We start from the raw sequence: 27,184 nt of genomic DNA on the forward strand, positions 1-27,184 counted from the left end.
TTTGTTGTATAAATAAATATTATTGACTCATAACCATATACCTCCATATTAATAAGGGATATAGGGTAATTTACTTCAAATTGTTAATGATAAAGGAAGAAATTACAAACAGTAACATTAATGATATTGTGCAAACAATTGAAGAAACAAATATAGTAAATTTTATTAAGTTGTTTACTTAATTTGATGTAACTCATTATTTTTTATCACTAATGTGAACTTTCTACGAGTATCCTCATAATTTTAACTGAATTTATAATAAATATTTAAATACAGATACTTTATGTAGATTGCTAACATAATTAGGACTATCTTATATTGAAAAAGATGGAAATGTGAAATTGAAATAAACGTTTCTGTTTTGAGCAGAATATATATGTCTTCATCTCAAGCGTTCTTTTAATTACCGGTTTTTGGCTTTTTGCCTGCATCCATTAACAAGCTCCATGTAACATATATAGTTAATTTTTTTCTTTATTTTCTTTCTGGATATTTGTATAAAAATAATTTTAATAACATCTAATTTATATGTATGTGATTGTAACATATTACATTTTTAAGGGTATATAAATTAATCAGTTATATGTAAAGGCTTGGTATGACACATTACTTCTGTATTCAGTTGTAATATAAATTTAACAAGTACTTTTGACATTTCATTATTAACACCACCCTCTCTGGATGATCATTATTTATCAAATAAATTATACAAAATTATTTTACAGAGTTTTTCAGTAGGTTCAAAATGATTTAACGCTTAAAAAAACTATGATTTTATTTGAAACAAAGGTGACAAAAAGTATTGCAGAAATATGTTTTAGTGTTTAATCGAAGCAAACATTTTTTTGATGTAGCAGAAAAATTTTAGAAACAAAATTTACTGCTAAAAATTTATGAAAAAATGTTTTTTAAAAGCTAACTTATAGTTACATAGGTCGTTCAAACTGTCTCCTGTCACGGTTTACTCAATACTCTGCTTGATCTAAAGCTTCTTGGGTGGTATTTTGTACTAACTTCTTTCTTAACTCATTTTACATTGTAGTTGTTCAGAGAACAAGAGACAAAGGATAACGGGTAGGATAGATCAGTCTTTCATGATGAATTATTCTGATCGATCTTCAACTTATATTTCTTAGCTAAATGACCGATCTGTAGAAGAGAAATTGTGAGCTCTTAAGAAGATCAGAGTAATTTTGCAAGCATTTTCCCAGAATCATTCCATTTGCGGGTAATTAAACATTTGCTTTGAATCATTTTATTTGCCAATATTTTTGTTCTGCTTATTCATTTGCGATGGCAAAGTTTATAATAATGCCATTCATTTCTGTAGTAATAGCTAAGATATATTACTGCTTGTATAAAAGTTGATTTCATAACGGTTATTAAATACTTGCTCAGGGACATCAATAAATCAATTTTGTGTTTATGTGATTAAAATGGGTCCTCGGCAAGAAGGTAAATATCCGATTTTATCGTGTTCAGAAGTAGTCCTTATATATTTTTCCCTAGGGTTGTGCTGTAGAAGTTTGGTCAGCTACTGTCTTCTGGTTCCAGTTTTGAACCTTGTAGCGGCTAGCCAGGTTGTCATTTTTTCATTCAATGAAATAGCGCGACCCTGTGTGTCGTATATGCTTGTTAAATTATTCAACAACTGCATTTCCTATTTGATAGTTGCACAAGAAACAAAACACTAATGGTTAACATACCTATTGAATAAACCCAGCTTCCTCTTCATCATAAAATTTAATCTTATCTAAATGTACAAATCAAGTTATATTTTTAACTTCAAAAGGCATAAAGGGGAAAATTATTTATTTATATATTGTAATTTATATATATACTGCACAATCAAGGTTTGAGTAGTAAATGGAATATAATGCTCAGTGTGACCATAATGATGTATTTTTGTTGTATGATGGTGATGACAAAAGTTATTAACATCTGATAAATATTCCCTTGGATTAAAACATAATTTATATTTAAAATTTTCTGGTTAAACAATTGAAGTTTTTTTTATGATTACTAGTTTTCAAAATGATTGATCGTAATTAATTTTTGTTTATATTATTATTTCAAATTATATTATGAATTTTTTTTTTATAGGTGGCCAAGGAAGAAGAACGTTTAATTAACGCGTTAAAAACCGGTATCATAATAGCGGAAGACCCAAGTTCATCATCTAAAAGAAAGAAAACTGTATTGAATAATAATACAAATAATAATACAAGTGTTGGTACCAGTTCGGGCGGTATCAGTAGAGAATCGGTTTCAGTTGTCGGAAGTGCCGGTAAGACATCGCCAAGTGTTATCACGAGTGTTAATATTAATAAAGAAAAGTCTGTTGATGTTATCGATAAAACTAACAGTGGACCGATTAATCGACGTATAAATTCTACTAATATTAATAATAATAGTAATAATAATAACAGCAATAATAATAACAATAATAGAAATAATCGTCATACAGAAAATGTTCCGCATCCTGCTATATCAAGATCATCGACACCTACTACCATTAATCCGGTACGACCGTTTTTAACAAGAGGTTCTGTTGCCGAACGTGTTCTTATATTTGAAAAATGTCCGACTGAAATTCTTGAAAAACGTGTGAAATCAGCTGCTCCGTTATGGAAGACAAATTCTGAAATTCAGTCTCGTGCACAGGTTAGTTATTATTACTTTTTATAGTAATTATATTAAACTGTAATATTAAATTATTGTTATTTTTTTTTTTAAATTATATCAGTCAGTAATAATAATGCAGTGATTCTCAGATTTGGAGGTTTACTTTCCTCAGATGGGCATAAAACGGTTGTGTGGAGTGTGGTGATGTACTGTTATGATTTCTACCGATTAATGATTATGAATTTTTATTACAAAAATCTATTGTTATTGTTACTACTATTAGCAAAACTGTTGATTCAGTTCTATTAAACTGAAGTTAGGATGATGTAACGTACATGGCATATCACATCATATGCGCTCTGTTAATTTTATTGTTCTAACTAGTTTATTATAATGTAAAAATGACATCTTTATGTGTTATTGACAAAATAGGAAAATGTACTTGTTTTTACATAGCAGTTCAATGGCCGAATCGATTTAGATGTACGACCCCATGTTGGAATCCTTACATTACAGGGAGTATCATAGGCTATATAAATAGGTATATATGCCTGCCTCCATGGCATGAGTGGTAGCATCTCGGCCTTTCATCCGGTGGTCCAGGGTTCAAATCCTGGTCTGGCATGGCATTTTTACATACGCTAAAAGTCATTCATCTTATACTCTGAAGAATGCCTAACGGTAAATACAGAAGTTAAAAATGTATATATGTTTGTTTAACTGTAACTACAAGGCCAAAAAAAAGGTCATTTATACAATCCTAAATGAGTAACAGTAGTATTTTCAATATTGATTTATTTGTATCAAAAATAGTTGTGTTATAAGATCTGCTACGATATTGAATGAATGTATTACGGTAGTAAAATTTATTAATTTATTTTATAATTATTGTTACTGTTGTTATTTATTGTTTGAAAATATTTAAGAAAAAATCTTGACTTTTTGACAGGCAGTATGTTTGATCATATGTTCTTTATTAGGATGTGTATGTATGTATGTTCCATCATAGCAGTTCAATGGCTGAACCGATTTAAATGAATGACCCTGCGTTGGAATCCTTACGTTTCCAGGAGTGTTTTAGGCTATATATATTTATAAAAATATATGTAGTAGTGGAGATTTGCCGGTTGAAGCACAAACTTTAATGAACTGTGAGCATCTATCATTGTGTTAGCTAGGTTTGAATTGAATGATTCAAATCAAGCGAATTAATAAAATTACAAAAATAATAGAATTAAATTAACGTTAAATAAAATAAATAATATTAAAAAATAAATTAAAAAAATTTCTGTTTAATAATAATAATAATGGGCTTCCAGTGGAAACTGCATGTGAGGCTAGAGTAGTGCGAGCACCTCGTGTAAGGCTAGAGCAATCTTCTTCATCAACTGGTAACAAATGGGGTGCACCTGGGGTGCTCTTATAATATCTCTTCAAACAATTGTTTGATTTTCAAAATTCAAACGGGGTATTTGCTAATTAATACAAAATGACAATGGAACCAAACCAGAACAAAAGAGCAATGTTTTTCAGTAATTTTTATTTTTTGGCAGTCTTTTGTCTCTTGTTTTTAAGTATATAATATTCATGCCATACGTGTATGCTTTTCAATTACAGATGAGAGTTCAAAAAACGTTTTTTAAAATTTTATTACTTTTGAAAGTTTATTACTTTATTAGTATTGTGTGATTATCCATCACAATTAAAATTATTCATCATAATACCTACTGTTAGGGCAGACCAATTCAATTCAACAAAAAAATTTTTGTAACAACAATATTTTAAGCTTGTTATTGGAAAATTTTTGATTTATAGTGTTCTGCTTCTTAAAATCTCTCCGGCTGGCACAGACACCACCATTTTAGACGGATCTTGAGCTTTCTTTTGTACAGAAGCATTGTTTATTTCATTAGTCCATCTGAGGTTAGATCGTCCTTTCTTATCAAACACCGGTTTTTCTTATCTTGATTCATTATTTCGTATTATTACATATGGAAGTATAGGTTTCCCACGCATAACCTGTTGAACTATTGTATCCTTGGTTTTGAACAGTTATGGAGATGCTTATAGATTAACTTGGGTACTCTGTTTCCTTTCCAGTGGCTACACAATAAATTAAATGGCTCAAATAAATATTTAGACATTCTAATCCTCAAATACAGATAATTTTATGATTACGTTCAAGTAAATATTAAACAAAGTTAACAATTGGAAATTATTCGTGGTTATTGAATAATTATGTTCATAAAACTCTTCTTTTTTTTTTGTCTTCAGTCATTTGACTGGTTTGATGCAGCTCTCCAAGATTCCCTATCTAGTGCTAGTCGTTTCATATAATTATACCCTCTACATCCTACATCCCTAACAATTTGTTTTACATATTCCAAACGTGGCCTGCCTACACAATTTTTTCCTTCTACCTGTCCTTCCAGTATTAAAGCGACTATTCCAGGATGCCTTAGTATGTGGCCTATAAGTCTGTTTCTTCTTTTAACTATATTTTTCCAAATGATTCTTTCTTCATCTATTTGCCGCAATACCTCTTCATTTGTCACTTTATCCACCCATCTGATTTATAAAACTCATAAATTTTGTTAATGATCATTTATTGTATAAAATATCTTAAACTTTTAGTGTATTAAAGTAAAAATGTTTTTATTTTATTGATTAATTTTATGAAATGTGTTAACAGAAGAACTACTGAAGTCATTCATAAAAAGCAAATATGCTTGTAAAAAAAAAAATGCATCCATACATCATTTCACTTGGTAAATTATGATATTCTACTCAAAATATCATGAAGTTCATTCAGTAAAAAAATAAATTTGTCTGTCGGGTAAATTTTTGGGCATTTGGAAAAAACTTTAATTTGACTAAATTAATTTAGTTTTGTTACAAGGTCCAACCGAATGAAATGATGTTTTACTTTGACGTGTCTTAGATCAGATGTTTAGATTGATATCATCGTTACATATTTATTATGCTGTTTGAAATACAATTCTCAAAAAGCAGAACAAAGGATAGAAGATGCAAACGGCTATTAGTTTCTTCTTCTTTTTTTTTTTGTACCTATAAATATGTTTTAATATGAACCAATTTTTTGTAAATTAAATATTCTCAAATATTAACTGTATTTATATTTGTAAATTCACTTCCTTTATTAATAAGTAAGGTCACAAATTCTTAAAAAATAACATTACTCACTAATTACAACATATCACAATGCAACTGTATATATGTACGACCCACCGGGTTGGTCTAGTGGTGAAAACACGTCTTCCTAAATCAACTGATTTGGAAATCGAGAGTTCCAGCATTCAAGTCCTAGTAAAGTCAGTTATTTTTATACGGATTTGAATACTAGATCGTGGATATCGGTGTTCTTTGGTGGTTGGGTTTCAATTAGCCACACATATCAGGAATGGTCGAACTGAGACTGTACAAGACTACACTTCATTTACACTTATACATATCATCCTCTGAAGTAATATCTGAACGGTAATTCCCGCAGGCTAAACAGGTAAAAGAAACAAAAGAGTTATATATATGTTCACATATTATGTGTATCAGTTCTTATTTTTAATAAATTAAATAAATATTTTCAAATCATTTTATTTAAAATTAAATTAAAAGATTTTTCTTTGTATATCTTTTCATATAATATAACTAATTATTTTATGCATAAATATACAAAAAAGATTATTTTGTGTGATTTTTTTGTAGTAAGTAATAAGACTTGTTTTTTGTTTTATTATTTTCTACTTCATAATCCTTCTGCAATTTAGTTTTTTTTTCATGACTTCCTTGATCCTTCCAGGAAAGTTATTAAACAATTTCTACTGTTTGGAGTATTATTCTTATTATTTGTGAGTCAGATTTACATATATATTTCAATCTGAATGAAATATTTGTTTAATTACGTCTTTTTTACGTAAAACTCTTATTCTTATACATGTAGTATTTTTCAAATAATTCATTATATAATAAGAAATGGTAAACAACTGATTGACCTTTTTATGTACATCTTGTCCTACTTGGATTTTCTTATAGTTTTGCTTCAGAAAATGACATTCAGCTGTAAAAATCTTGCCAAATCTCCCTATATCATCTAATAAAAAGTTAGTATAACATAATTTTAACGACATTGTCAGTTATTTATAGATGATCTAAGTATAACATTTATTTCAGATAAAATTTTGAATTTTTATGTTTGAATCGAATGTGAATATTTTTATTTACGTATTTATTGTAGTTACATAATTACATGTTAAATTTTCTAAATATAAATCTTCTTACTCTCTCTCCCACTTCCTCCCTTGACCACCCCCTCCCCCTCTCTCACTGCACGTGCGTGTGTGTGTATCTTCGTTGTGAATATTAATCTTATTAATCTGTGATTAATATTTTGCATAAGTTTTAATTATAAACTTTTTTAAGAAATGTTTAAAGAGGAAGTTGTCGTATTTTATTTATAGTAATAGATGAGTTACGACAGGTGTTTCCTAGAATAACTTATTTTAGTTACTTCTGATTAGTTTGTAACTAGTTTCTTTGATCCAAAAATAAAAGGAAGAAAGACAGACATAAAAGAAGAAACTTTCATTACTATATTTTATTTCTTTTTTAACCAAATTATTTGTATTTTCTTGTTTTTTATTAATTTAATTAATTTTCGTTTTATTTGGATGTGTAGTACAGTAAAAGAATAAAAGTATTTTTGACTATCAGATAATAAACTGTTTGGATTTTCTAATGTTTTGAGATAGATCCAATTCATTAAAAAAAAAAAAAAGTCGTATTTTTATTATGAAATTTTTTTATGTTTGTAGCAACTATTTTTGTTATCCTTCTCTTCTTTTTCTTGTTTTAGCCTCCGGTAAGTACCGTTCAGATAATACTTCAGAGGATGAATTAGGATGATATGTATGAGTGTAAATGAAGTGTAGTCTTGTACATTCTCAGTTCGACCGTTCCTGAGATGTGTGGTTAATTGAAACCCAACCGCCAAAGAACACTGGTATCCACGATCTAGTATTCAAATCCGTGTAAAAATAACTGGGTTTACTAGGACTTGAACGCTGGAACTCTTAACTTCCATTGTTATTCGTCTCAGGATTAGTTACACTTGTCTTTTATAGGAAATTCGATTTCCATCTTCCTGGCAACCTTCAATTCAATATTCATCACAGCCATCTTCATCTTCCTTTCTTTCTTTGTGTACATCTGTTACATACAAGGGTTTTTTCCTAATTTAATTGATTATTCGACGAGGTTTCTCGACTTTTTCCTTTTCTTTGTAGACTTGATTCACTCTTTTTCTAATTCATTTCTTCGTTGTTATTCTCTCTGTCATTTCACATATCTCTGAGTCCTACTTCACAGAATTTTGTAATACACAATATACTGAATGATTCTTAAATAATGCAACAAATTTTCAGAACATGTTCCACTGGTTAAAATATTGAAGAACGCTCAAAAACAGTTTAAAACATTTCCTTTGTTATAAATCTAAAATCATGTGGCCATTTTGATTGATAAATAATCAACCACATGCACTGAGGAAAGTGTATATATGTGCCTTTGCGTGTGTGTGTGTGTGTGTGTGTGTGTGTGTATGCACAGGTGATTCACTAACAGTGTTACAAACTTTCAGGGCATGTTCTAATTTTAAAAATAAAAAAGAAAGTTCATCTAAACATAGGTTTGGAAAATGTTAGCGATTGCTTCTTGGTGAAAGATTTTGCCCTTCTTTCTGCGCCTTCGAGAAAATTTGAAGCTAGATTGTATTTTGTAGGACCAATCTAGGAATAAATTTAGTGGTTTTGTATGAAATATGACAAGAAAAATTGAAAAAAATAGGTCCCAGAACTGTATTTTTAATAGTTTTTAGAAACCTGGGCTGAAAAGACACAATATTTTATGTTTGGCATAAGTAACTTTATTAAATGGATAATAAATACATAAAATATTTATACTGAATTAGTTGAAAATTTTATTCTGAATAAAGTGGTGTGAATAAACAAACTAAATATAGAAAGAATTTTGAAGTTTATTAAAAACAAAACGTAAAAATTATGGCAGATTTTATCAAGTTATTAAAGAAATGAAATGTTCAGTTTTTTAAACCAAAAGAACCTATAACCTGACATATGCCCTACTTCTAATGTTCTTGAATCAAAACAACAGACAGTTGAAAAGAATGGAGGATAATAGATTAACAAAATAAAGTATTTAATTATCTTTTAAATTGAACATTAAAAGCAACTGGTTACAAGAAAATGGGTAATATTTAAAAGAATTAAATTATTAAAGATAAAGAAATTTTGAAGTGAAATATTTTCAAAAATAAAATAAAAAAATTTCAAGAATTTTCATGGAAAACCAAAAACAAAAAGGGGAAGAAAATTTTCTCATAAATGAGAAAGATAAAGTTAGTCAAAGAAAGACGGAGTACTGGGAGAAAAGGAAACAAAATGCAAAGTAAAATTGTTTTTCAATCCGATTCACAGATGGTAAAAATGAAAAAACTATGAATTTCTTTTATTTTGCTTGAAATATTTAAATCAGCATCAACTTCTATTGTTGTTAAAGCATTAATAAATGTAAATATCATCCTATTTAACTGTTCTCACTTATTTCCAATTACAATGATTGTTTCTTTCATTTTTGTAACATCATGGCTGTAGGTTCTAGAACTATGCTGTGAGAAGGAAAGTATGGCAATCAGGGAAAAAATGGGGTATGGATTTTTTTCATTTTTCTATGTTTCATGACCCAGGAACTCCAAAAACAACAAAAAGAAGGAGAAATAATGTTCGTACATATGTACGTGTGTTGGTATGTTTGAACCTTAATAAATTTTGACTTGATAAACTGAATTTGATGCAATTTTGTACAATGACCTTTGTATATGAGGGAATTTATTGGTAAAACTTTGGGTTAATATTTCCAAGGAGAGGGGGTAGATAGTTTTTGGGGTCAGTTTTCTAACAAATTTTGCAAACATAACCAATTATATTAAGCTCCAGCGTAGAAATACGGCAGAAAACACAGGCGGCTCCGTTCTATGACGACGGTATTGGAAAGTTGGAACCACGCTACGACAAATGTCTAAATCGGAGTGGCGACTATGTAGAGAAATAGCGTAACTATGTAGGTACTTGTTACAAATAGAAATTTTTTTATTTTCTCTGTGGTTTTAATTTCGTGACCGATCGGATCTTGAAAAATAAATAACCCTCTTAATTCTTATCTTTATCGGGCACAAAAATTCCAACCAATCGTATTTGTTGTTTTTTAACCAATCATAAGGTTAAAGTAATTCTTATCATCATCAGGAACGCAATTCCAACTAATCATATTCTTTTTTTTTAACCAATCAAAAGGTGAGAGTAATTCTTATCATTATGAGACACAATATTCCAACCAATCGTATTCTTTGTTTTTTAACCAATCATACGGTGAGTAATTCTTATCATTATCGGGCACATAATTCCAACCAATCGTCTATTCGGTGTTTTTTAACCAATCATAAGGTGAGAGTAATTCTTATCATTATCAGGCCCGAAATTTCAACCAATCGAATTCTTTGTTTTTTTAACTAATCAAAAGGTGAGAATAATTCTTATCATTATCAGACACAATCTTCCAACAAATCGTATTCTTTGTTTTTCAACCAATCGTAAGGTGAGTGTTATTTTTATCATTATCAGATACAAAATTCCAACCAATCATATTTTTTGTTTTTCAACCAATCATTAGGTGAATGTAATTCTTATCATTATCAGACACAAAATTCCAACCAATCGTATTCTTTGTTTTTTAACGAATCATCAGGTGAGAGTACGAGGGTTATTTTTTTTCAAGTTCCGATCGGTCACGAAATTAAAACCACAGTGAAAATAATAATTTTTTTTATTTGTAACAAGTACTCACATAGTTACGCTATTTCTCTACATAGTCGCCATTCCGATTTAGACATTTGTCTTTCCAATACCCTCGCCATAGAACGGAGCCGCCTGTGTTTTCAGCCGTATTTCTACGCTGGTCTACAACTCGATGTCTGTGCCAAAATGTTGCCCTGCTAGTCAGCGTTCAGGGCCACCATGAGGTTAGTAAGTGCCACGTGCCGTCGAAGCCATTCGGCGACAAGTTACACATCCTGTATAGGCCTATGTATAAAATTTTGTAGCTCAAAAATCTCCACAAGTACTAGATTCAGTTTAATTGAAATTTAGATATGCTGTAGAATAGTGTATCTGAAGTCTACGCATGTGGAAATTTGATAAAGATTGATCGAGTCGTTCCTGAGTTACGCTCAGTTTAAAACCGACAACAGCCAGCATTGCCTGTCATTGATTATTTGAGGTATTTTGAATGAATTTCAGATATTAATGAGGTAATGGATGTATTTTAGATATTTTTCATGATTTTTTGGTTTTTTTTTTGGGGTCGCATGGTGCGTTTGGTCGGTGAAAATGAATTTTCTTTACGTTGTGTGGTTTACGCAAACACCATTCATGTATAAAGTTTTTTAGATTTTCGGCTAAAATCTAAAAAATTAAAAAATCTAAAAAATCATAAACTAAAAAAAAACTATCTAAAAAACTATAATCTAAAAATCTAAAAAACTATAAGATTAATTTCACTAAAATTTAGTTATGCTGTAATAGGATATCTGAAGTTATGCAAGTGAAAATTTTATGAATATTGGTTGAGTCGTTCTTCAGTTAACGCTCAAATTAAGGTAGACAACAGACATCATAACCTCAATTTGACGTTACCGTGACTGTGTAGTGGTGTATTTTTCATACGCGCTTATGCGGTTAGTCACAGTGGGGAGTCGGTCGAAATTTGTTGCTTCTGTGTTGGGTCTACTCGTTGTACGTTATACTCTGAAAATCATTGCGTTTTTGACAGCGAAATAGTGAGGCCATCGGAAACAAAAGTCGGTCTTCTTGCGCAGTTCTGCGGAAGAGGTTTTTATTATTAATTTAGTTGTTATATGATATTGTAAAGTGTTTTTTTAATGCAGTTTTTACTTCCTTGTACGAAGTAAAGGAAGTATTGTGAACGCGAAAAATTACGGTTTTCAGATTTCAACGGAAATATCCATTTTTACCATCCCTGAATCTATTTTGACTTTTATCCTGTTTAGCCTCCGGGAATCACCTTTAAGTATTACTTCATTGGATGATATGTATGATTGTAAGTGTATTGTAGTCTTGTACAGTCTCAGGTCGACAATTTCTGAGACGTGTAGTTAATAGAAATTCAACCATCAAAGAACACCGGTATCCACGAAATAGTATTCAAATCCGTATAAAAGTAACTGCCTTTACTAGGATTTGAATGTTGGAACTCTCGACTTCGAAATCAGACCAACCCGGTGGGTTGAATCCATTTTGACTAGTTTCGGCGTGACGTCTGTGTACGGCTTACCTTAAAAACGATTAGCCGTAGGATGTTGAATATTTGGATTTAGAACTGTTGTATCGTCTAGATGTATACCTCCCCGTTTGATTGCAATCGACAGAACCAAAAGTGTCCAAAAAAGCCAAAAATCAAAAACAAATTTAGATTTTGGACTTTTTCTTAAGTGCAGTAAAAAGTCCTCATTGAGAGCTTTTCAACTATATATCATAAGTGGTACTTATTTTGATTGGTTCAGAGTTATAGCCAAATAAGATTTTAATTAATGAAATATTTGGATCTTACAAGGGGAAGGCACATGGGTTCGAATCAGATTTCATCTCCTTTCTTTTTTAACTTTTTTTTTAATTTTAATATATTGCTTTATTAATAATTATTAATCTCTGATTATAAAAATGTTTTACGATAATTAATAATTCAATAATAACAATTTAAAAGAAATATTTATATATATATAAAATATCAGAAGTTATTAATGAAATAAGGATTTGCTTTACTTTTCATTTAAAAAAAAAATCTGTATATGTAATTAAATAGGCGTACAAGGAAGTCATGCGGTGTCCACCTCAGATTTTTTATCGTTAGACGCCATAAGTAATGTATGCATTATTCTGTTATAAACAGTAAAAGTTGACATCAAACAACTAAAAAAATCGACGATTTCTACAGCATTATGGTACTATTGATGTGTTACACGTTGTTACTGGAAGCAGATAGACTTTTTCTCCTTTATAGATTTCAAATAACGTTTTACAAAGCACTTTTATAATCGGAACTGGCCTTACGGTCTCTGGTCAACCTATGTGAATATTTCTTTTACCCGCTAAATCGGTTTGTTCATTACATAAAATTAGTATGGCGTTAAAAATCCAGTAGAAATTGTGAAATGAATCGCAATTACTAAGAATTGAGATTAACGCATGACCGAAATAACTTAATTTATTGCTTGTTGGTAGTTTTTTTTTTTTCGTTTTAACTGAGAAAAAAAATTCTTTTCTTATAAATAATGATGTCATATAAATTCGTTAAGGAATGAATCATCTGGTCTATTTTTCACGCATTTCTCATTATTATATTATGTCTATATAATTTTTTTTCACTGCTATATCGTGTATGTAGTGTAAATAGTGTGTTAGACACGAATGACCTGTTCTAGAATACAAGTGTGTTGTGTCTGTATGCGAACGTGCGCGCACCCTAGTAGCACTATATTTTGTATTCATGTGATAATTATGTTCGTCACTCAACGTCCATGACCAATATACTATTATGGTGGGTTTAAGATATATATATATCTTACACATACACACATTCTTTTTTTTTTGTAAATTACGCGTAAATGCACGCGCTTTCATTCGCTTATAATAAATAAATGTCCATCCGTATGGATGTATATAGAAGATTTTTACTTATTTATCGAGATTCTCGTTTCTATTGAATAAAACTCCCGGGTTCGATATTGATTTTTTTTTCATCTGTTATTTTATTAAGTAAAGATAAAGCTTTATATAAAATGCTTTAAAATTTTTTAAAATTCTTTATAAAAAATACGAGATAGATAAATTGAGTTTGGTTATTTATATTTTTTATATGCGTAATCGTATATTATATTTAATTACATTGATCCCAATATATCTTTGAAAAACCAAATTTTATTGAGTCTAGATACCATACCAAAAGGTTACTAGTTACCTTCTTCACTAAGTAAAACGTTCTTTTATATCAGTATACTAAAGCCGATCGATGAAAAACTTTTGATTAGATATTTAATTGATATATCATTACTTTCAGAGATATTAACTGTGATTAATTCTGTATTTACTTCAGCAGCTATTACATCACTTTTATAAAAAAAAAAAGATCGGTAAGTATCAAATTAGTATCCCCTTTTTTACTGTACCCTTTTTGAAAAAATGATTATGCTATATAAATTGTGTCTGTTTTTTCGACTTTCCCGGTTATAGCAATAAATGTTGCTATAGCTATAACGGGAAAGTATATACAGAGCGGTTCAAAAGTCGCAGTACAGCCTATTATTCCAGAAGTTGTAAAGAAAATTAAACATTTGGATTCACCAACGTAAATTAGGTATGAGAGCCCACCTTTGGGGCATAACACAACAACGACCGCCACTTCGAATCGCCGTCCATTTATTTAAATGGAAAGGGGTGATTTGACGTATCAAAACAGATTGAAATTTTACCAGGAATTCATTTCTGCAATCAGATTATACGTAACTGTTACGGTGTAGGAGTTATTGGCATCCAAAATTGACAATGGAGGGCTACATTATTCGTTCAATAAGTCGACCGTTTTGTTGAACGCATAACTCCAGTCGCTTAATTCAGTCGTAGAAGCACTTCTCGTGCCGTTTCCGCGCAGTACAGAGTAATTCTTTGTTGCAGATTGTAAACATTACGAATCTTCTCTGCGTAAACAAGTCGCTTCAAACGCCCCAAGAAATAAAAATCCGTAGGTGTGAGGTCAGGTAATCTTGGTGGCCACTCTACTGGGCCGCGCCGACCGATCCATTGCCCAGGCAACTGGACATCGAGCCTCTGACGAACATTTAGCCAAAGTGTGGCGGAACACCATCTTGTTGAAAAAACGAACAGAATGTTCCGTCTTTATTTAAAGAGGAAGGAAAGGCAGTTTCTCTCAGCATGTTCAAGTACCGCTTGGAATTAAGGGTTCCATCGATGAACCACACGGGTACCCCGTTTCCCACACCCACCATAACGTAATTTTAACATCTCCAACAACATGGATGGGTCAATCCAGTAGGGATTTTCATCACACCAGTATCGGTCGAGTGCTGCGTTGTGGGCTCCTCGCGAAGGCAGCCAAGATTATCTTCCAGGTTGTCTCATCAGTGGAAGATTTGGGACGACCCCTACCTCGCTTATCAGACACTATTTCCAGTTTCCTTGAATTCGGATTTGAGACGTGCAACATTGTTATGCGAAATCGTTGGTCTCTCTGGGTGGCGCCTGTTGAAATCTGCTGTAACGTCTCGACTGCTTCGTTCACCAGACCTCAGGATCATCTCAATTCGCTCTTCCTTCGTCAAAGCCGTCATATGTCACCTGCAAAAGAACAAGATTTCTAAATTTTTGGGTGCCAATAACTCCTACACTGTAACAGTTATGTGAAATCTGATTGCAGAAATGATTTCCCGGTAAACTTTAATCTGTTTTGATACGTCACATGACCCACATCCCATTTAAATAAATGAACGGCGATCCAAAATGGTGGCCATTGTTGCGTTATTTCTCAAAGGTGGGCTCTCATACCTAATTTACGTTAGTGTATCCAAATGTTTAATTTTCTTTACAACTTCTGAAATAATAGGCTGTACAGCGATTTTTGGACCATTCTGTAGATCGGTCAAAAAATAATTTAAAAAGATTGGTCTTTTTTAAGCTGTCTTTAAAAAAAAAATATATATATATATATTTAAATAGATTATAAATATCGGCGAAAAAAAAAGTTTATTCCAATGCTTTCCAAGTCCAAAAAAAAAATTGTTAGACGGACGTTTATGTATACGTACATTCATACGTTGGCCTATATTTGGTCTTATAACTCTCGACTCCGTTGACCAATTTTCTTCAAATTTTTTAGGTACAATCTTCGCGGGGAAAGAATGTATTAAATTTTTCTAAAAATTTGAAAAAGGGATAAAAGTGTTTTGGCCGAGATAAAATTTCAAATCTTTACTGGGGCACTTGAACAAAACGTTTTTCTTAAGATAGTTGAAGTTTTTTTTTTTTACCAAGATCACAGATTTTCAAAAAGATTATTTAATTTTCATCCCCCTCCCCAAAAATGACACATATATATTTTTTTTGGTCATCAGTCATTTGACTGGTTTGATGCAGCTCTCCAAGATTCCATATCTAGTGCTAGTCGTTTCATTTCAGTATACCCTCTACATCCTACATCCCTAACAATTTGTTTTACATATTCCAAACGCGGCCTGCCTACACAATTTTTTCCTTCTACCTGTCCTTCCAATATTAAAGCGACTATTCCAGGATGTCTTAGTATGTAGCCTATAAGTCTGTCTCTTCTTTTAACTGTATTTTTCCAAACGCTTCTTTCTTCATCTATTTGCCGCAATATTTCTTCATTTGTCACTTTATCCACCCGTCTGATTTTTAACATCCTCCTATAGCACCGCATTTCAAAAACTTCTAATCTTTTCTTCTCAGATACTTCGATCGTCCAAGTTTCATTTCCATATAAACCGACGCTCCAAACATATACTTTCAAAAATTTTTTCCTGGCATTTAAATTAATTTTTTATGTAAACAAATTATATTTCTGACTGAAGTCTCGTTTCGCCTGTGCTATTCGGCATTTTATATCTCTCCTGTTTCGTCCATCTTTAGTAATTCTACTTCCAAAATAATAAAATTCTTCTATCTCCATAATCTTTTCTCCTCCTATTTTCGCATTCAGCGGTCCATCTTTGTTATTTCTAATACATTTCATTACTTTTGTTTTGTTCTTGTTTATTTTCATGCGATAGTTCACATATATATATTTTTTTTCTTTTTTTAACCACATCTTTCTTCAGAAAATGAATTACAGGAGTTCCTGTATTCATTAGATTTTCTAAAACGTATTGACCCTTTCGAGGTCAAAATTGAGAATACATTTATTGTTACCGGACAATAACATTATGAGATCACATATGCACAGTTGTTCTCGATGACTTGCCATTTTTCCGGCAACACCATAATCCCGTCGCTATACAACTTCTGTAGTTTCTGGTCAAAGAATTGTGACACGTGGTTTTCACTGGCCTTTTTTGAAACTATTTTAAAACCATTCAAGGAGTTCCGTAGTGATCGAAACAAATGATAATCTGACCTTACCAGGTCAGGGCTATACGGTGGATACATTAAAACCTCCCGGTCAGGTTCTATCGATTTCTGATGGGTCGTTAAAGATGTATGCCGTCCGGCATTGTCAGCGTGATATACGATGCCTTTTCGGTTGACCAGTTCAGGCTGTTTTTTTTTAATTGGTAGGTGCATCGCGCTAATTGTCGACATTACAGGATTGAGTTTATCGTTCTGCTTGGTGGCAGCAGCTCGTGGTACAGGATCCCTTCGATTTTAATTTATTTATAATCAATTTTAATGAATATTTCAGTCAATTCAGTTTCGTGAATTATTAAAGGTAAAGTATGCACGTATATTTCAATTTAATGAATAAAAGATACATAACTTTCTTGAAATTTTTTTTTTTAATTTCAATCAGATATCTCCAATTTTTAATAAAAACAAAATTAAAACGTAAATTATAAATTAAATAAATTTTTAGAAATAAAAAATTGCTTTAAATAATTTTTGGTTAAATTTATTGTTTGATATTACAAAAAACGAGGTTGTGGGATTTTTTTGTAATTTAGCATCGATCTTTAAAATTTTCAATAGATTTTCTTAATTGTATTGTTTCATTAAAGTTTGTTTTACTTTTATTTTTTTTTTTTTAACTCTTTTCTAGGTTTTAATCCTGTTCCTGAAAGTGTTTTATTTATTTAAGTTTATTTTTAGTTAGAAAATTATAAAAAGAATGATTAATTAGTTGTAGGTGTTGCTTTCATTATATATATATATATATATATATATATATTTTTTTTTTTTTTTTTCAAACAAACGTCTTCTAATGTCGTCTGTAAAAGAATAGGCATCTACTAAAAATAATTATTTTACCCTCTTATGTTCAACTAAGTCTCATTCATGTACTATTTTTATACGTTTAGATTGTATGAGGGATTGAAATAACAATGTACTATTTTTAGCCTCTTGCGCCCGGTTATAAAACTACCCTTTTTTTATTTTTTTGGAACACCCTCTTGCACAGCAACGAATATGTATTATTCCATTCGCTTTTTTTTAGTTTTTATTTATTCCTGTTTATACTATATACATTGCAGTGTGTATGCATGCACACATTGTAGTATTCATCATGAAAGAAAACCTTGTCTTTCAGCAATTATATTACATAGTTGATTAAAAATGTTAAAAATAATTACGAAAAATAAAACTTTAGGTTTTACAGTAAATTACACGCAAAGAAAATTACCTTGATTTTCCATTCTTTTCCTGGTAATGAAATTTATAAACGTTCTATAACATCGTTTAAAGATTTTATAAATAAAAGGTAATCTGGGAATATATTATTTAAGATAATATAAAAGATAGAATTTTATATGTCATTTAGGATTTTTTATATATGTATATATCCAACGGTCTATTTCAGCATGTTGTCCAATTTTTCCCTTCAGTTTTGGCTCGCAGTAAAGAAAAGAACGTTTTTGCCATTGAATTATGTATTTTTAAAATGTACAAACTTGTTTGTCTTAAAATAATGCGCGATAGGAAAAAAGAAAAGGCTTTGAGAAAATAAAACTTTCATTGAAACGATTAAAAATCGCGGCTATTATTACTAATTAAGTAACAGTCTCATCTTTAACGAGTAATTCCAAAAATTTGTTTTTCATAAATGAAGAGTAGTTCACTAGAAAATATTTTTAAAAAACCGTATTTATTTATTTAAATTCCAAAACTTCGTTAAAACTACTTTTTTTTCGTCGATTCGTAATACCATATAAAAGATGACCAAACACAAATACAGCTAAAATTATTAGTAGTTATTTAAATAATGAGTTTTTATATAATTTTTTTTTACTTTCCGGACATCAGTTTTAGAAATGCTGCAAAAACTAAAGTATGGTAATCAGTAAAAAAATTGGGTATGAATGTTTTTGTATTTCTCGACTTTTCATGACCTAGAAACCCCAAAAAACAAATAAAAGAGTGGTTGAGAATGTTCGTACGTACATAAATGTGTTGGGGTGTTTTAATTTTAATAACTTTTGATTGGATAAATCGATTTTGATGAAATTTTATACAGAGAATCGTTTATATGGGGGTCATCTGTTGGTAAAATTTCTGGGATGAATATTCCTAGGATGAAGGATTCTTTAAGGGTAAATATTTTCACAATTTTGCAAAGATAACCCCGCTTTATATTAAGCTCAGTAGATGCATGCACGCTTATCTTACCATTTTAAAAAACTTTGCTTGAAAATTCATCCTTCAATAAAAATGGGTAAAAAGCAAAAAATAGCTTTTATCTTTTGTTTTTTTTTCTTTTTTGAGGTTTTTAGGGGCATCGACTACTTTGGTCATTAGCCCCATCCCACTTCAAAAAAAAAAACAAAAAAAAGGTTCATTTATTCACAGTTCTATGAATCAAAAATGTTCAAACATTTACGTTCTTCTAACTTCGAAACCAGAATATTACTTTCTAGGCTTTCCTTTCGGCAATCCTTTCTTGCACTGTTTCTCCATTCTTCTGACGGCCTCAACCTCTGATGACAGCGTATCTGAGGCTCCAGACATGGCATCGTCTTCCTCTATTTCGGATGCCAGTGACGTTCTGCGGCTGACGTCAGTTGATGAAAGTTTGTCGGTGCTGTTAGCATCTTTGCTAGGGAATCTAAACTAATAAGCGATGATGTCTCCGCGGCGGATGAGCCGGACTCTATCTCTACTGCAGTACTGGGTCCACCTGAAATAGATGCTCTCACCGAAGCTGATCTTTGCGCTTTTGGAGGCTCTATTGGTACAGGTTTTATATTCTCTACGTCTGGTGGTTTCTCAATAATAACTTGTACCTCCATTTCCGTAGGTTCAGATTTTCTTGTCACAATTTCTTTAAGCTTGTGACTAGAAGACGGAGTGATCCGTTTCTCTTTGCTAGATAAGTCAAGATTTTTTATTCTTACTTCAGTCGGTGGCTTAGTAATCGCAGGTTTAGCTGGTGATTTAAACTGTGCTGTCTCTGATGTCAACGGCGTCAGTCCGGGGATGAGCCTTCTCATCTTTACTTTGTTTTCTCTGATGAGTCGACTCAATCTTTAAATCAATGATTCTTTCAATCATTGTCGCAATACTTGGTGCCATCGTGTTAAGCAACTGCTCCACATTAATTTTAGATGTGGAAGGGGCAGCCGCTGCTTCTGCGTAAGAAGTCGATGGTCGTGGTGTACGTTTATTAACAATCTTCTTCGCTTCAGGATAACTGACCTTCTGAAGCGTTTATCTTTTTATTTATTGCGTTTTTTAATGTCTTCTTTTACATTTTTTTATGTTTTCCTAGGCGTAGTAACAGTAATAAATCTCCAAAAATACTTCGGGGCAATATTGTAGATGAGGAGTCGATCAAAGTTTAAATATAGATTTTTTTGATTTTTTCAAATTCAGTGCGAGAATTTTCATCCTGAAGAGATGTTCTGCAAGGCAATTATGACCCGTAATCATTCTATGCTACGCGGGTCAACGGTGCGTTATCGAGTTTTAGGAAACAAAATGTTGGTGTTCCTCAGGGAGCCGTACTGAGCCCGACCTCGTTCAACGACTTGCCAATTGCCCAACAGAAAGGAGAGGGGATGAATACACAACACTTTATGCTGATGACTTCGTTATATGGGTTTCATTACCGAAAAGCAAAATACATAGACTATTTACCAAAATTAATAGAACCCTTACCATTCTGGCAAACCGGTCCTATGAGTACGGCATAAGGGTCGGTACAAAGACGACCTTTTATAACGTATGCTCTTTTATGCGCTCTCTCCCAGAAATTAATTTGGTGTATGAGGGCGTACAATTGAAGAAGTTCGACGATCCCAATTATAGCAGAGCCGTTCTAGCAAGGCGTTTTTCCTCTAATTAATGCCGTGTACATCTACTCCGTAATCGCCGTGCTATAATTACTCACCGTACCTTGGTATTTCCTGGATACAAAGATGACGGGGAAGAAACATGTTAAAAAGACGTCTGAGAAAGTAAAGAATAAGATTAAATATACTTATAAAGATCGGCCGGGAAGCGGTGGGAATGTTCTTTATCGATATTAAAATTAACATACAAGGTTTATAGTAACACTTTCTTGCTGTACGGGTGTGACGTGTTGACGTCGGCAAACTTGATCGAGGCGGAACGGGTGCACAACCAGGTTATGCGTCTTATTACCGGGTCTGTAAAAATAACACCGATCCTGGAATTGCGAGCTGCTACGAATAATTCGCTATTCACAATGAAAATAGAAATATTTGGTGAACAATTCTTTAACCTGGATAAGAAACCTTACAGAAAAATGAGACAAATGCTTAAATTAGCCGGGGATTTTGTTGAATATTTTCATTGTCATTGAATAAATAATTTTTCTATAGTCATTTGTTCCTGTAATTATTGAAGGACCCTTTTTAATTGTTGTTTAATTAATATTTCCTTCATGAACGTAATTTATATTTATTTATTCCGTAGTTATGCGTACAAAAATGTTTATAAACTAATTATAAAGTATAAATTGATGGTATTATTTATTATGTATAATAATATTAAATATGCGGTACAATTATAAATATGCATAAGTTTTATTAAACAAGATAAACTGATAAGACGAAAATATTATAGGAAATTAGATATCTCAATAGACAACCGTGTGGTAAGGTTACTGTCACGCGTATTTTATATTTAAGTAAGAAAGGAGATAAGTTAACCATTTAAATTTACATTAAAGGTCATATATATATTTTTTAAATTGTTCTAGTATTTAAAAATTAGTTTTAATAATTAATAAAATATTGTAGTGTTAATGTATTTTTCTTTTACAATACAGTGACCAGTATTATTTTTTTCATTAAATTTTCTAACATTTTTGTATATTTATAAGATACAAAGTGTATCTAATAAATATTCATACATTTCGTAATTATCTGGAGGAACTTATTCCAAGATGTTAGTTCGGCCGTGTGATTGAGGAATTCATAATGTTGATACGTTGGCCACCAAGAAATCCAGACGTAATATTTAATGCGGTTTTATAAAAGGTAAGGATTTTATTCTCTCCCTTCCTGTAGATGTAGATGGCCTTAAAACAAATCACAAAAATTTTTGGTAGTGTTGAACGGTTTATACTTTAAAGTGTATGGAGTGAATCGCTGTCGATATCTTACTGCGTTACTCACGATCCACTTATACAGAGCGCATCACGAAGTTCTCCCGAAACTTTCATAACCTATTCTACTCGTGAAAATAATGGAAAAAATTCATATAAAATTATGTCCTAATATGTTTCGTTTGCGAGTTGACGGCTAGTGAAATATTTCGCTCGGATTTCAACTACCCTACCCTGGTGAAATGAAGTCGTACTGAAATTTTTAGGACGTTAATTAAGGGGACAGAATTCGTGATTTCTTATGGGTATTGACCTGAAAAATCGAATAAAATAGGTTTCAGAACCGTATCTGCCTTAGCTTTTGGGAAAAATGGTTTAAAAATCAATAAATTGGGGTAAAAAAGTTTTATTAAGATAATAATTACTATTATACAGAGTGATTCAGGAGGATAGGGCAATACTTTGACAACTCATTCTAGAGCCTAAAAATAAGAAAAAAGTTCATATAAACATAGGTCCGAAAACGCTTCGTTAGCGAGTTATACAGAGTGAAAGATTTCGCCCGAGTTTCAGTTCCTCCGGGTAAATTAAGGCTTTCTGAAATTCTGGGAAAGTCAATTAAGGGGGAAATTTAATTGTTTCTTATGGTTTTTGAGCTGGGAAATCGAAAAAATAGGTTCCAGCATTGTATCTCTCTTAGTTTTTGATATCCCATGTAAAACGCCAAAAATTGGGGGCAAAAAACACATTTTTTTACGTTTAACGTACAATAACGTTGTTAAATTAGCAATAAATCGTACATTTTTTAAACATAAATTGTAGAGAATTTAATTATAAGAAGATTGATGTAAATAATGTCAACGAAAAAGAAATAAAATTTTAAACATGTCGACTCTTATTGAACTCATTGATCTTATGGTGTGGTATAATTGGTGTTTTATGATTGCGGTTTAATTTCATTATTTTGATTACAGGAATACACCTGTGAAGTTTACAGATTTCATTATACGACATCCAGAATACACCACTTAATCGATTCTTTTAATTGTACTAATGCGTTCTGGAAAAGTTTTGCAATTTTTTTTTTTTTATTATTATTTTTGTAAATTTTAATTTTGATTTTATTATTTAATTCGTTTGGTGTAGAATTTTATGTACGTTAAGTATTGTGTTTATGAAAAATGTTTATTTATTATTTTTTTAATATAAAATAATACGTTACATATTAATTTTTTGTATTATATTTAAAAAAAAGGTATATATATATATATATATATATGAAACGTATTTTTATTTTTAATATAATTTAGTTCTATTTAAAGATGACAGTATAAAATGATACCTGTTGACCTTTGTTTATACGCATGCGTAAAGACATTTTTTTATTTCTTTTACATTTGTACTTACTTTGTTATATATACTTATGAATTTACTTATAATATACGCCAGGATGAATGTATACACGTGACTTTTTTTTTTATTAGAGTTTGTTATTGGGTAGAAAGGGAGGGAGATATACATTATCCAGGTCACGGCGATGTCATTGCCCTTAAGGCTATATTGCTGTTCTAATGTTTCATAGCTCCTGTAATTTTACTACTTACAATATTATAACATTTTATTTTGCGTGTGTGTGTGTGTGTGTATGCGCGCGCGTTCGCATATTCCCGTATCCAGCGATGATACGGGATAAAAGTTCCCTTCTTGGAATTGTAAATTATTTAATTTAATAACTATTGGTTCAACGAATTTTATATTACAAAAAAAAAAGTATTTTCTTTAAAAAATAATAGATTTATTGTATATCTTATCTTTAAAACCGGGGGTTTGTAAAGGGTTTAAAAACTTCGTATATATAAAAATTATAAAAACATTTAGCATTTATCTAGTCTGAATCAAGTTCCTTCCTACGAATCCAAGTTGGATTCCTATGTTACGAAGTCTTTTAAAGAATCCTGTACCGTGTGAAATCAAATGATTTTCTACCCCGTTTTTTTTTTTTAATAAAAATAATTTATGTTTTTTCTAAATCGATAGATGCCACGACGTAATTAACGAAAGATCGATACTGCAATCTCGAATTATCAGGATTTTTTAAGTAGAATAATATTGTACAAAATTAAAGCTTCTTCATTTTATTGGTTTAATGTTTCAATTCTTTTCTATTCCGATTTAATCTTATAACTTTAACATATATTACTATATATCCTCCGATCTCCGTGGCGGAGTGGTAGCTGCTCGGCCTTTCATCCGGAGGTCCTAGGCTCGAATCCCGGTCAGGAATGGCAGTTTTTTATAAACGCTACAAATTTCCATTTTCAAATTACCACGTACTAACTACTATATAAACTGTGGATTCATCAGTCGATAATAAAATAAAATAGATTGACGGTCTCCGTGGCGGAGTTGTAGTGTCTCGGTTTATTATCTGGAGGTCCCGGGTTCGAATCCCGGTCGGTCGTGGCGTTTTACATGCGATAAAAAATGTCCGTTTCATATTCCTATGCGCAAGCTTCCAGCTTATCTTGTGAATTAATTGAAGCAAAAAAAAAATTCTTACCGTTCTCAGTTGTACGAATTTGTTTCATAATGCCAGTCGTTATATTTGTAATTAGTTTTTAGCCTTTGTATTTATCTATCTCCAGATTAACTAAAGCTGGATCTTAATACGTAATCCAGGAATTCACTACATCTCTTTAAAAGATTCTGCTTTTAATTTCGTTCCTTACCTGTTCGTCCTAAGACCTTTTCATTTTGTATTTCATCAACCCGTTTTTCAATATTCTCATTTAATACTGCAATTCAAGGAAGTCTTTCCTTTTCCGTTCTTTTATTCGTACGTGTATGTTTTTTTATCGCTAAGCGTTACACTCGATACAAATATTTTTAAAACTTTTTAGATTCGTATTTTGTAGTAATAAATTTATTTTCGAATGAAAACATATCATTTCTATTACATTTCATTACCGACGATTTATTTTTATTATTTTTAATTTATTGATTTACTTAGCTTACAAAGAGAAGCTTGTTCGCAGGGATATAGAAATGTAATTTTTTTTTTTTTTTTGTCTTCAGTCATTTGACTGGTTTGATGCAGCTCTCCAAGATTCCCTATCTGGTGCTAGTCGTTTCATTTCACTGTACCCTCTACATCCCTAACAATTTGTTTTACATATTCCAAACGAGGCCTGCCTACACAATTTTTTCCTTCTACCTGTCCTTCTAATATTAAAGCGACTATTCCAGGATGCCTTAGTATGTGGCCTATAAGTCTGTCTCTTCTTTTAACTATATTTTTCCAAATTCTTCTTTCTTCATCTATTTGCCGCAATACCTCTTCATTTGTTACTTTATCCTCCCGTCTGATTTTTAACATTCTCCTATAGCACTGCATTTCAAAAGCTTCTAATCTTTTCTTCTCAGATACTCCAATCGTCCAAGTTTCACTTCCATATAAAGCGACGCTCCAAACATACACTTTCAAAAATCTTTTCCTGACATTTAAATTAATTTTTGATGTAAACAAATTATATTTCTTACTGAAGGCTCGTTTAGCTTGTGCTACTCGGCATTTTATATCGCTCCTGCTTCGTCCATCTTTAGTAATTCTACTTCCCAAATAACAAAATTCTTCTACCTCCATGATCTTTTCTCCTCCTATTTTCACATTCAGCGGTCCATCTTTGTTATTTCTACTACATTTCATTACTTTTGTTTTGTTCTTGTTTATTTTCACGGGATAGTTCTTGCGTAGGACTTCATCTATGCCGTTCATTATTTCTTCTAAATCCTTTTTACTCTCGGCTAGAATTACTATATCATCAGCAAATCGTAGCTTCTTTATTTTTTCACCTTGTAATTTTATAACGTATGAAAAATACCGTACCTGACCGAGATTCGAACCTGGGACCTCCGGATGGAACGCCGAGACGCTACTACTCCGCCTCATTTATTATTTACTACCGGACCCGGCAGTGCTTTTCTATTGCCACAGCGTTTATCGTAGTTCAAACCTCATCGATCTCAGTACTATATAAATTGTAATATAATAAAACGTATAAATAAATAACATAAAACTTCTTTTTAACGTCGTTGAATATATCGAAAAATATAATTTATATCGATTGTCATTGTGTATATTGATCGGTGTGTGTGTCAATATCGATTTCCTTAGACGGTTATTATTTTAGTAATAATATGAAACATGTAAGCACTCCGGGACAAACAGTAATAAATTGGGAAATTTTCAGCGAAATGGATTTTTTAGTTATTAGGGCACTCACAAAACGAAGATTGTCTTTTATATACATCGGTTAAATTCTTTCTTAATCATAAATCCATTGCATTAAAAATTTCTTATAATTGAATTTCAGTTTCTGTTAAAAAAAAATTAACAAACATTAAAATTTGTATTATTTTTTATTCACTTTTTGTTTTGCTATATTCAAATGTTTCTTTCAGTTCCTATATTGCGAATTCCTTGTACGTATTGATAAACGGGATGGATTGCTTTTTCCTTATTTTTTTCTGGATCGGCGCTAGAAAGTTTTTCACGTCGCTCCTATTATTATTATTGCTATTTTTCTCGGTTTTGCAAATTTTGATTTAAATGAATCAGTAGAGATTTTAACCTAGAAAAAATTTACTTCGACAAATAAATTATTGGAATACAGCGTTGCAAATTATTTTCGGTAAATATGACAAATTTGAAAGAAAAACACCTCGCTCACTAAGTAAAAGTGTAAAAAGTAAAATTTCCAGTTTTAATTTCTTGTACGAAGTATGGGAAGTATAGTGATCGTTAAAAATTTCGCTTTTCAGATTTTAACGGAAATATCCGTTTTGACCATCCCTGAATCCATCTTGATTAGTTTCGGCATGACGTCTGTACGTATGTATCTCGCATAATTCAAAAACGATTAGTCGTAGGATGTTGAAATTTTGGATTTAGAACTGTTGTATAGTTGTGCACCTTCCCTTTGATTGCAATCGACTGGACCAATAGTGTTCAAATAAGCCCAAATTTGGAATTTTGGACTTTTTCTTAGTTGCAGTAATAAGCCTTCGTTGAGAGTTTTTCAACGAGCGGTTCTTATTTTCATTGATTCAAGAGTTATAGCCGAATAGAACTTTAATTAATGAA

General features: G+C 31.3%; 1 protein-coding gene across 4 annotated transcripts in view; it reads left to right on the forward strand.

Moving 5' to 3' along the window:
• The window catches only part of LOC142333004 (uncharacterized), a 356,865-nt gene that overhangs the window by 201,033 nt on the left and 128,648 nt on the right, over positions 1 to 27,184 (forward strand). For all 4 annotated transcript variants that reach the window (XM_075379771.1, XM_075379768.1, XM_075379770.1 and 1 more), the window contains one exon: positions 2,104 to 2,664. In XM_075379771.1, coding sequence (XP_075235886.1) covers positions 2,104 to 2,664 — 561 coding nt within the window. The remainder of the gene's footprint in view (positions 1 to 2,103; positions 2,665 to 27,184) is intronic.

This window comes from Lycorma delicatula, chromosome 12, assembly GCF_047948215.1.
Source record: "Lycorma delicatula isolate Av1 chromosome 12, ASM4794821v1, whole genome shotgun sequence".
Lineage (NCBI taxonomy): Eukaryota > Metazoa > Arthropoda > Insecta > Hemiptera > Fulgoridae > Lycorma > Lycorma delicatula.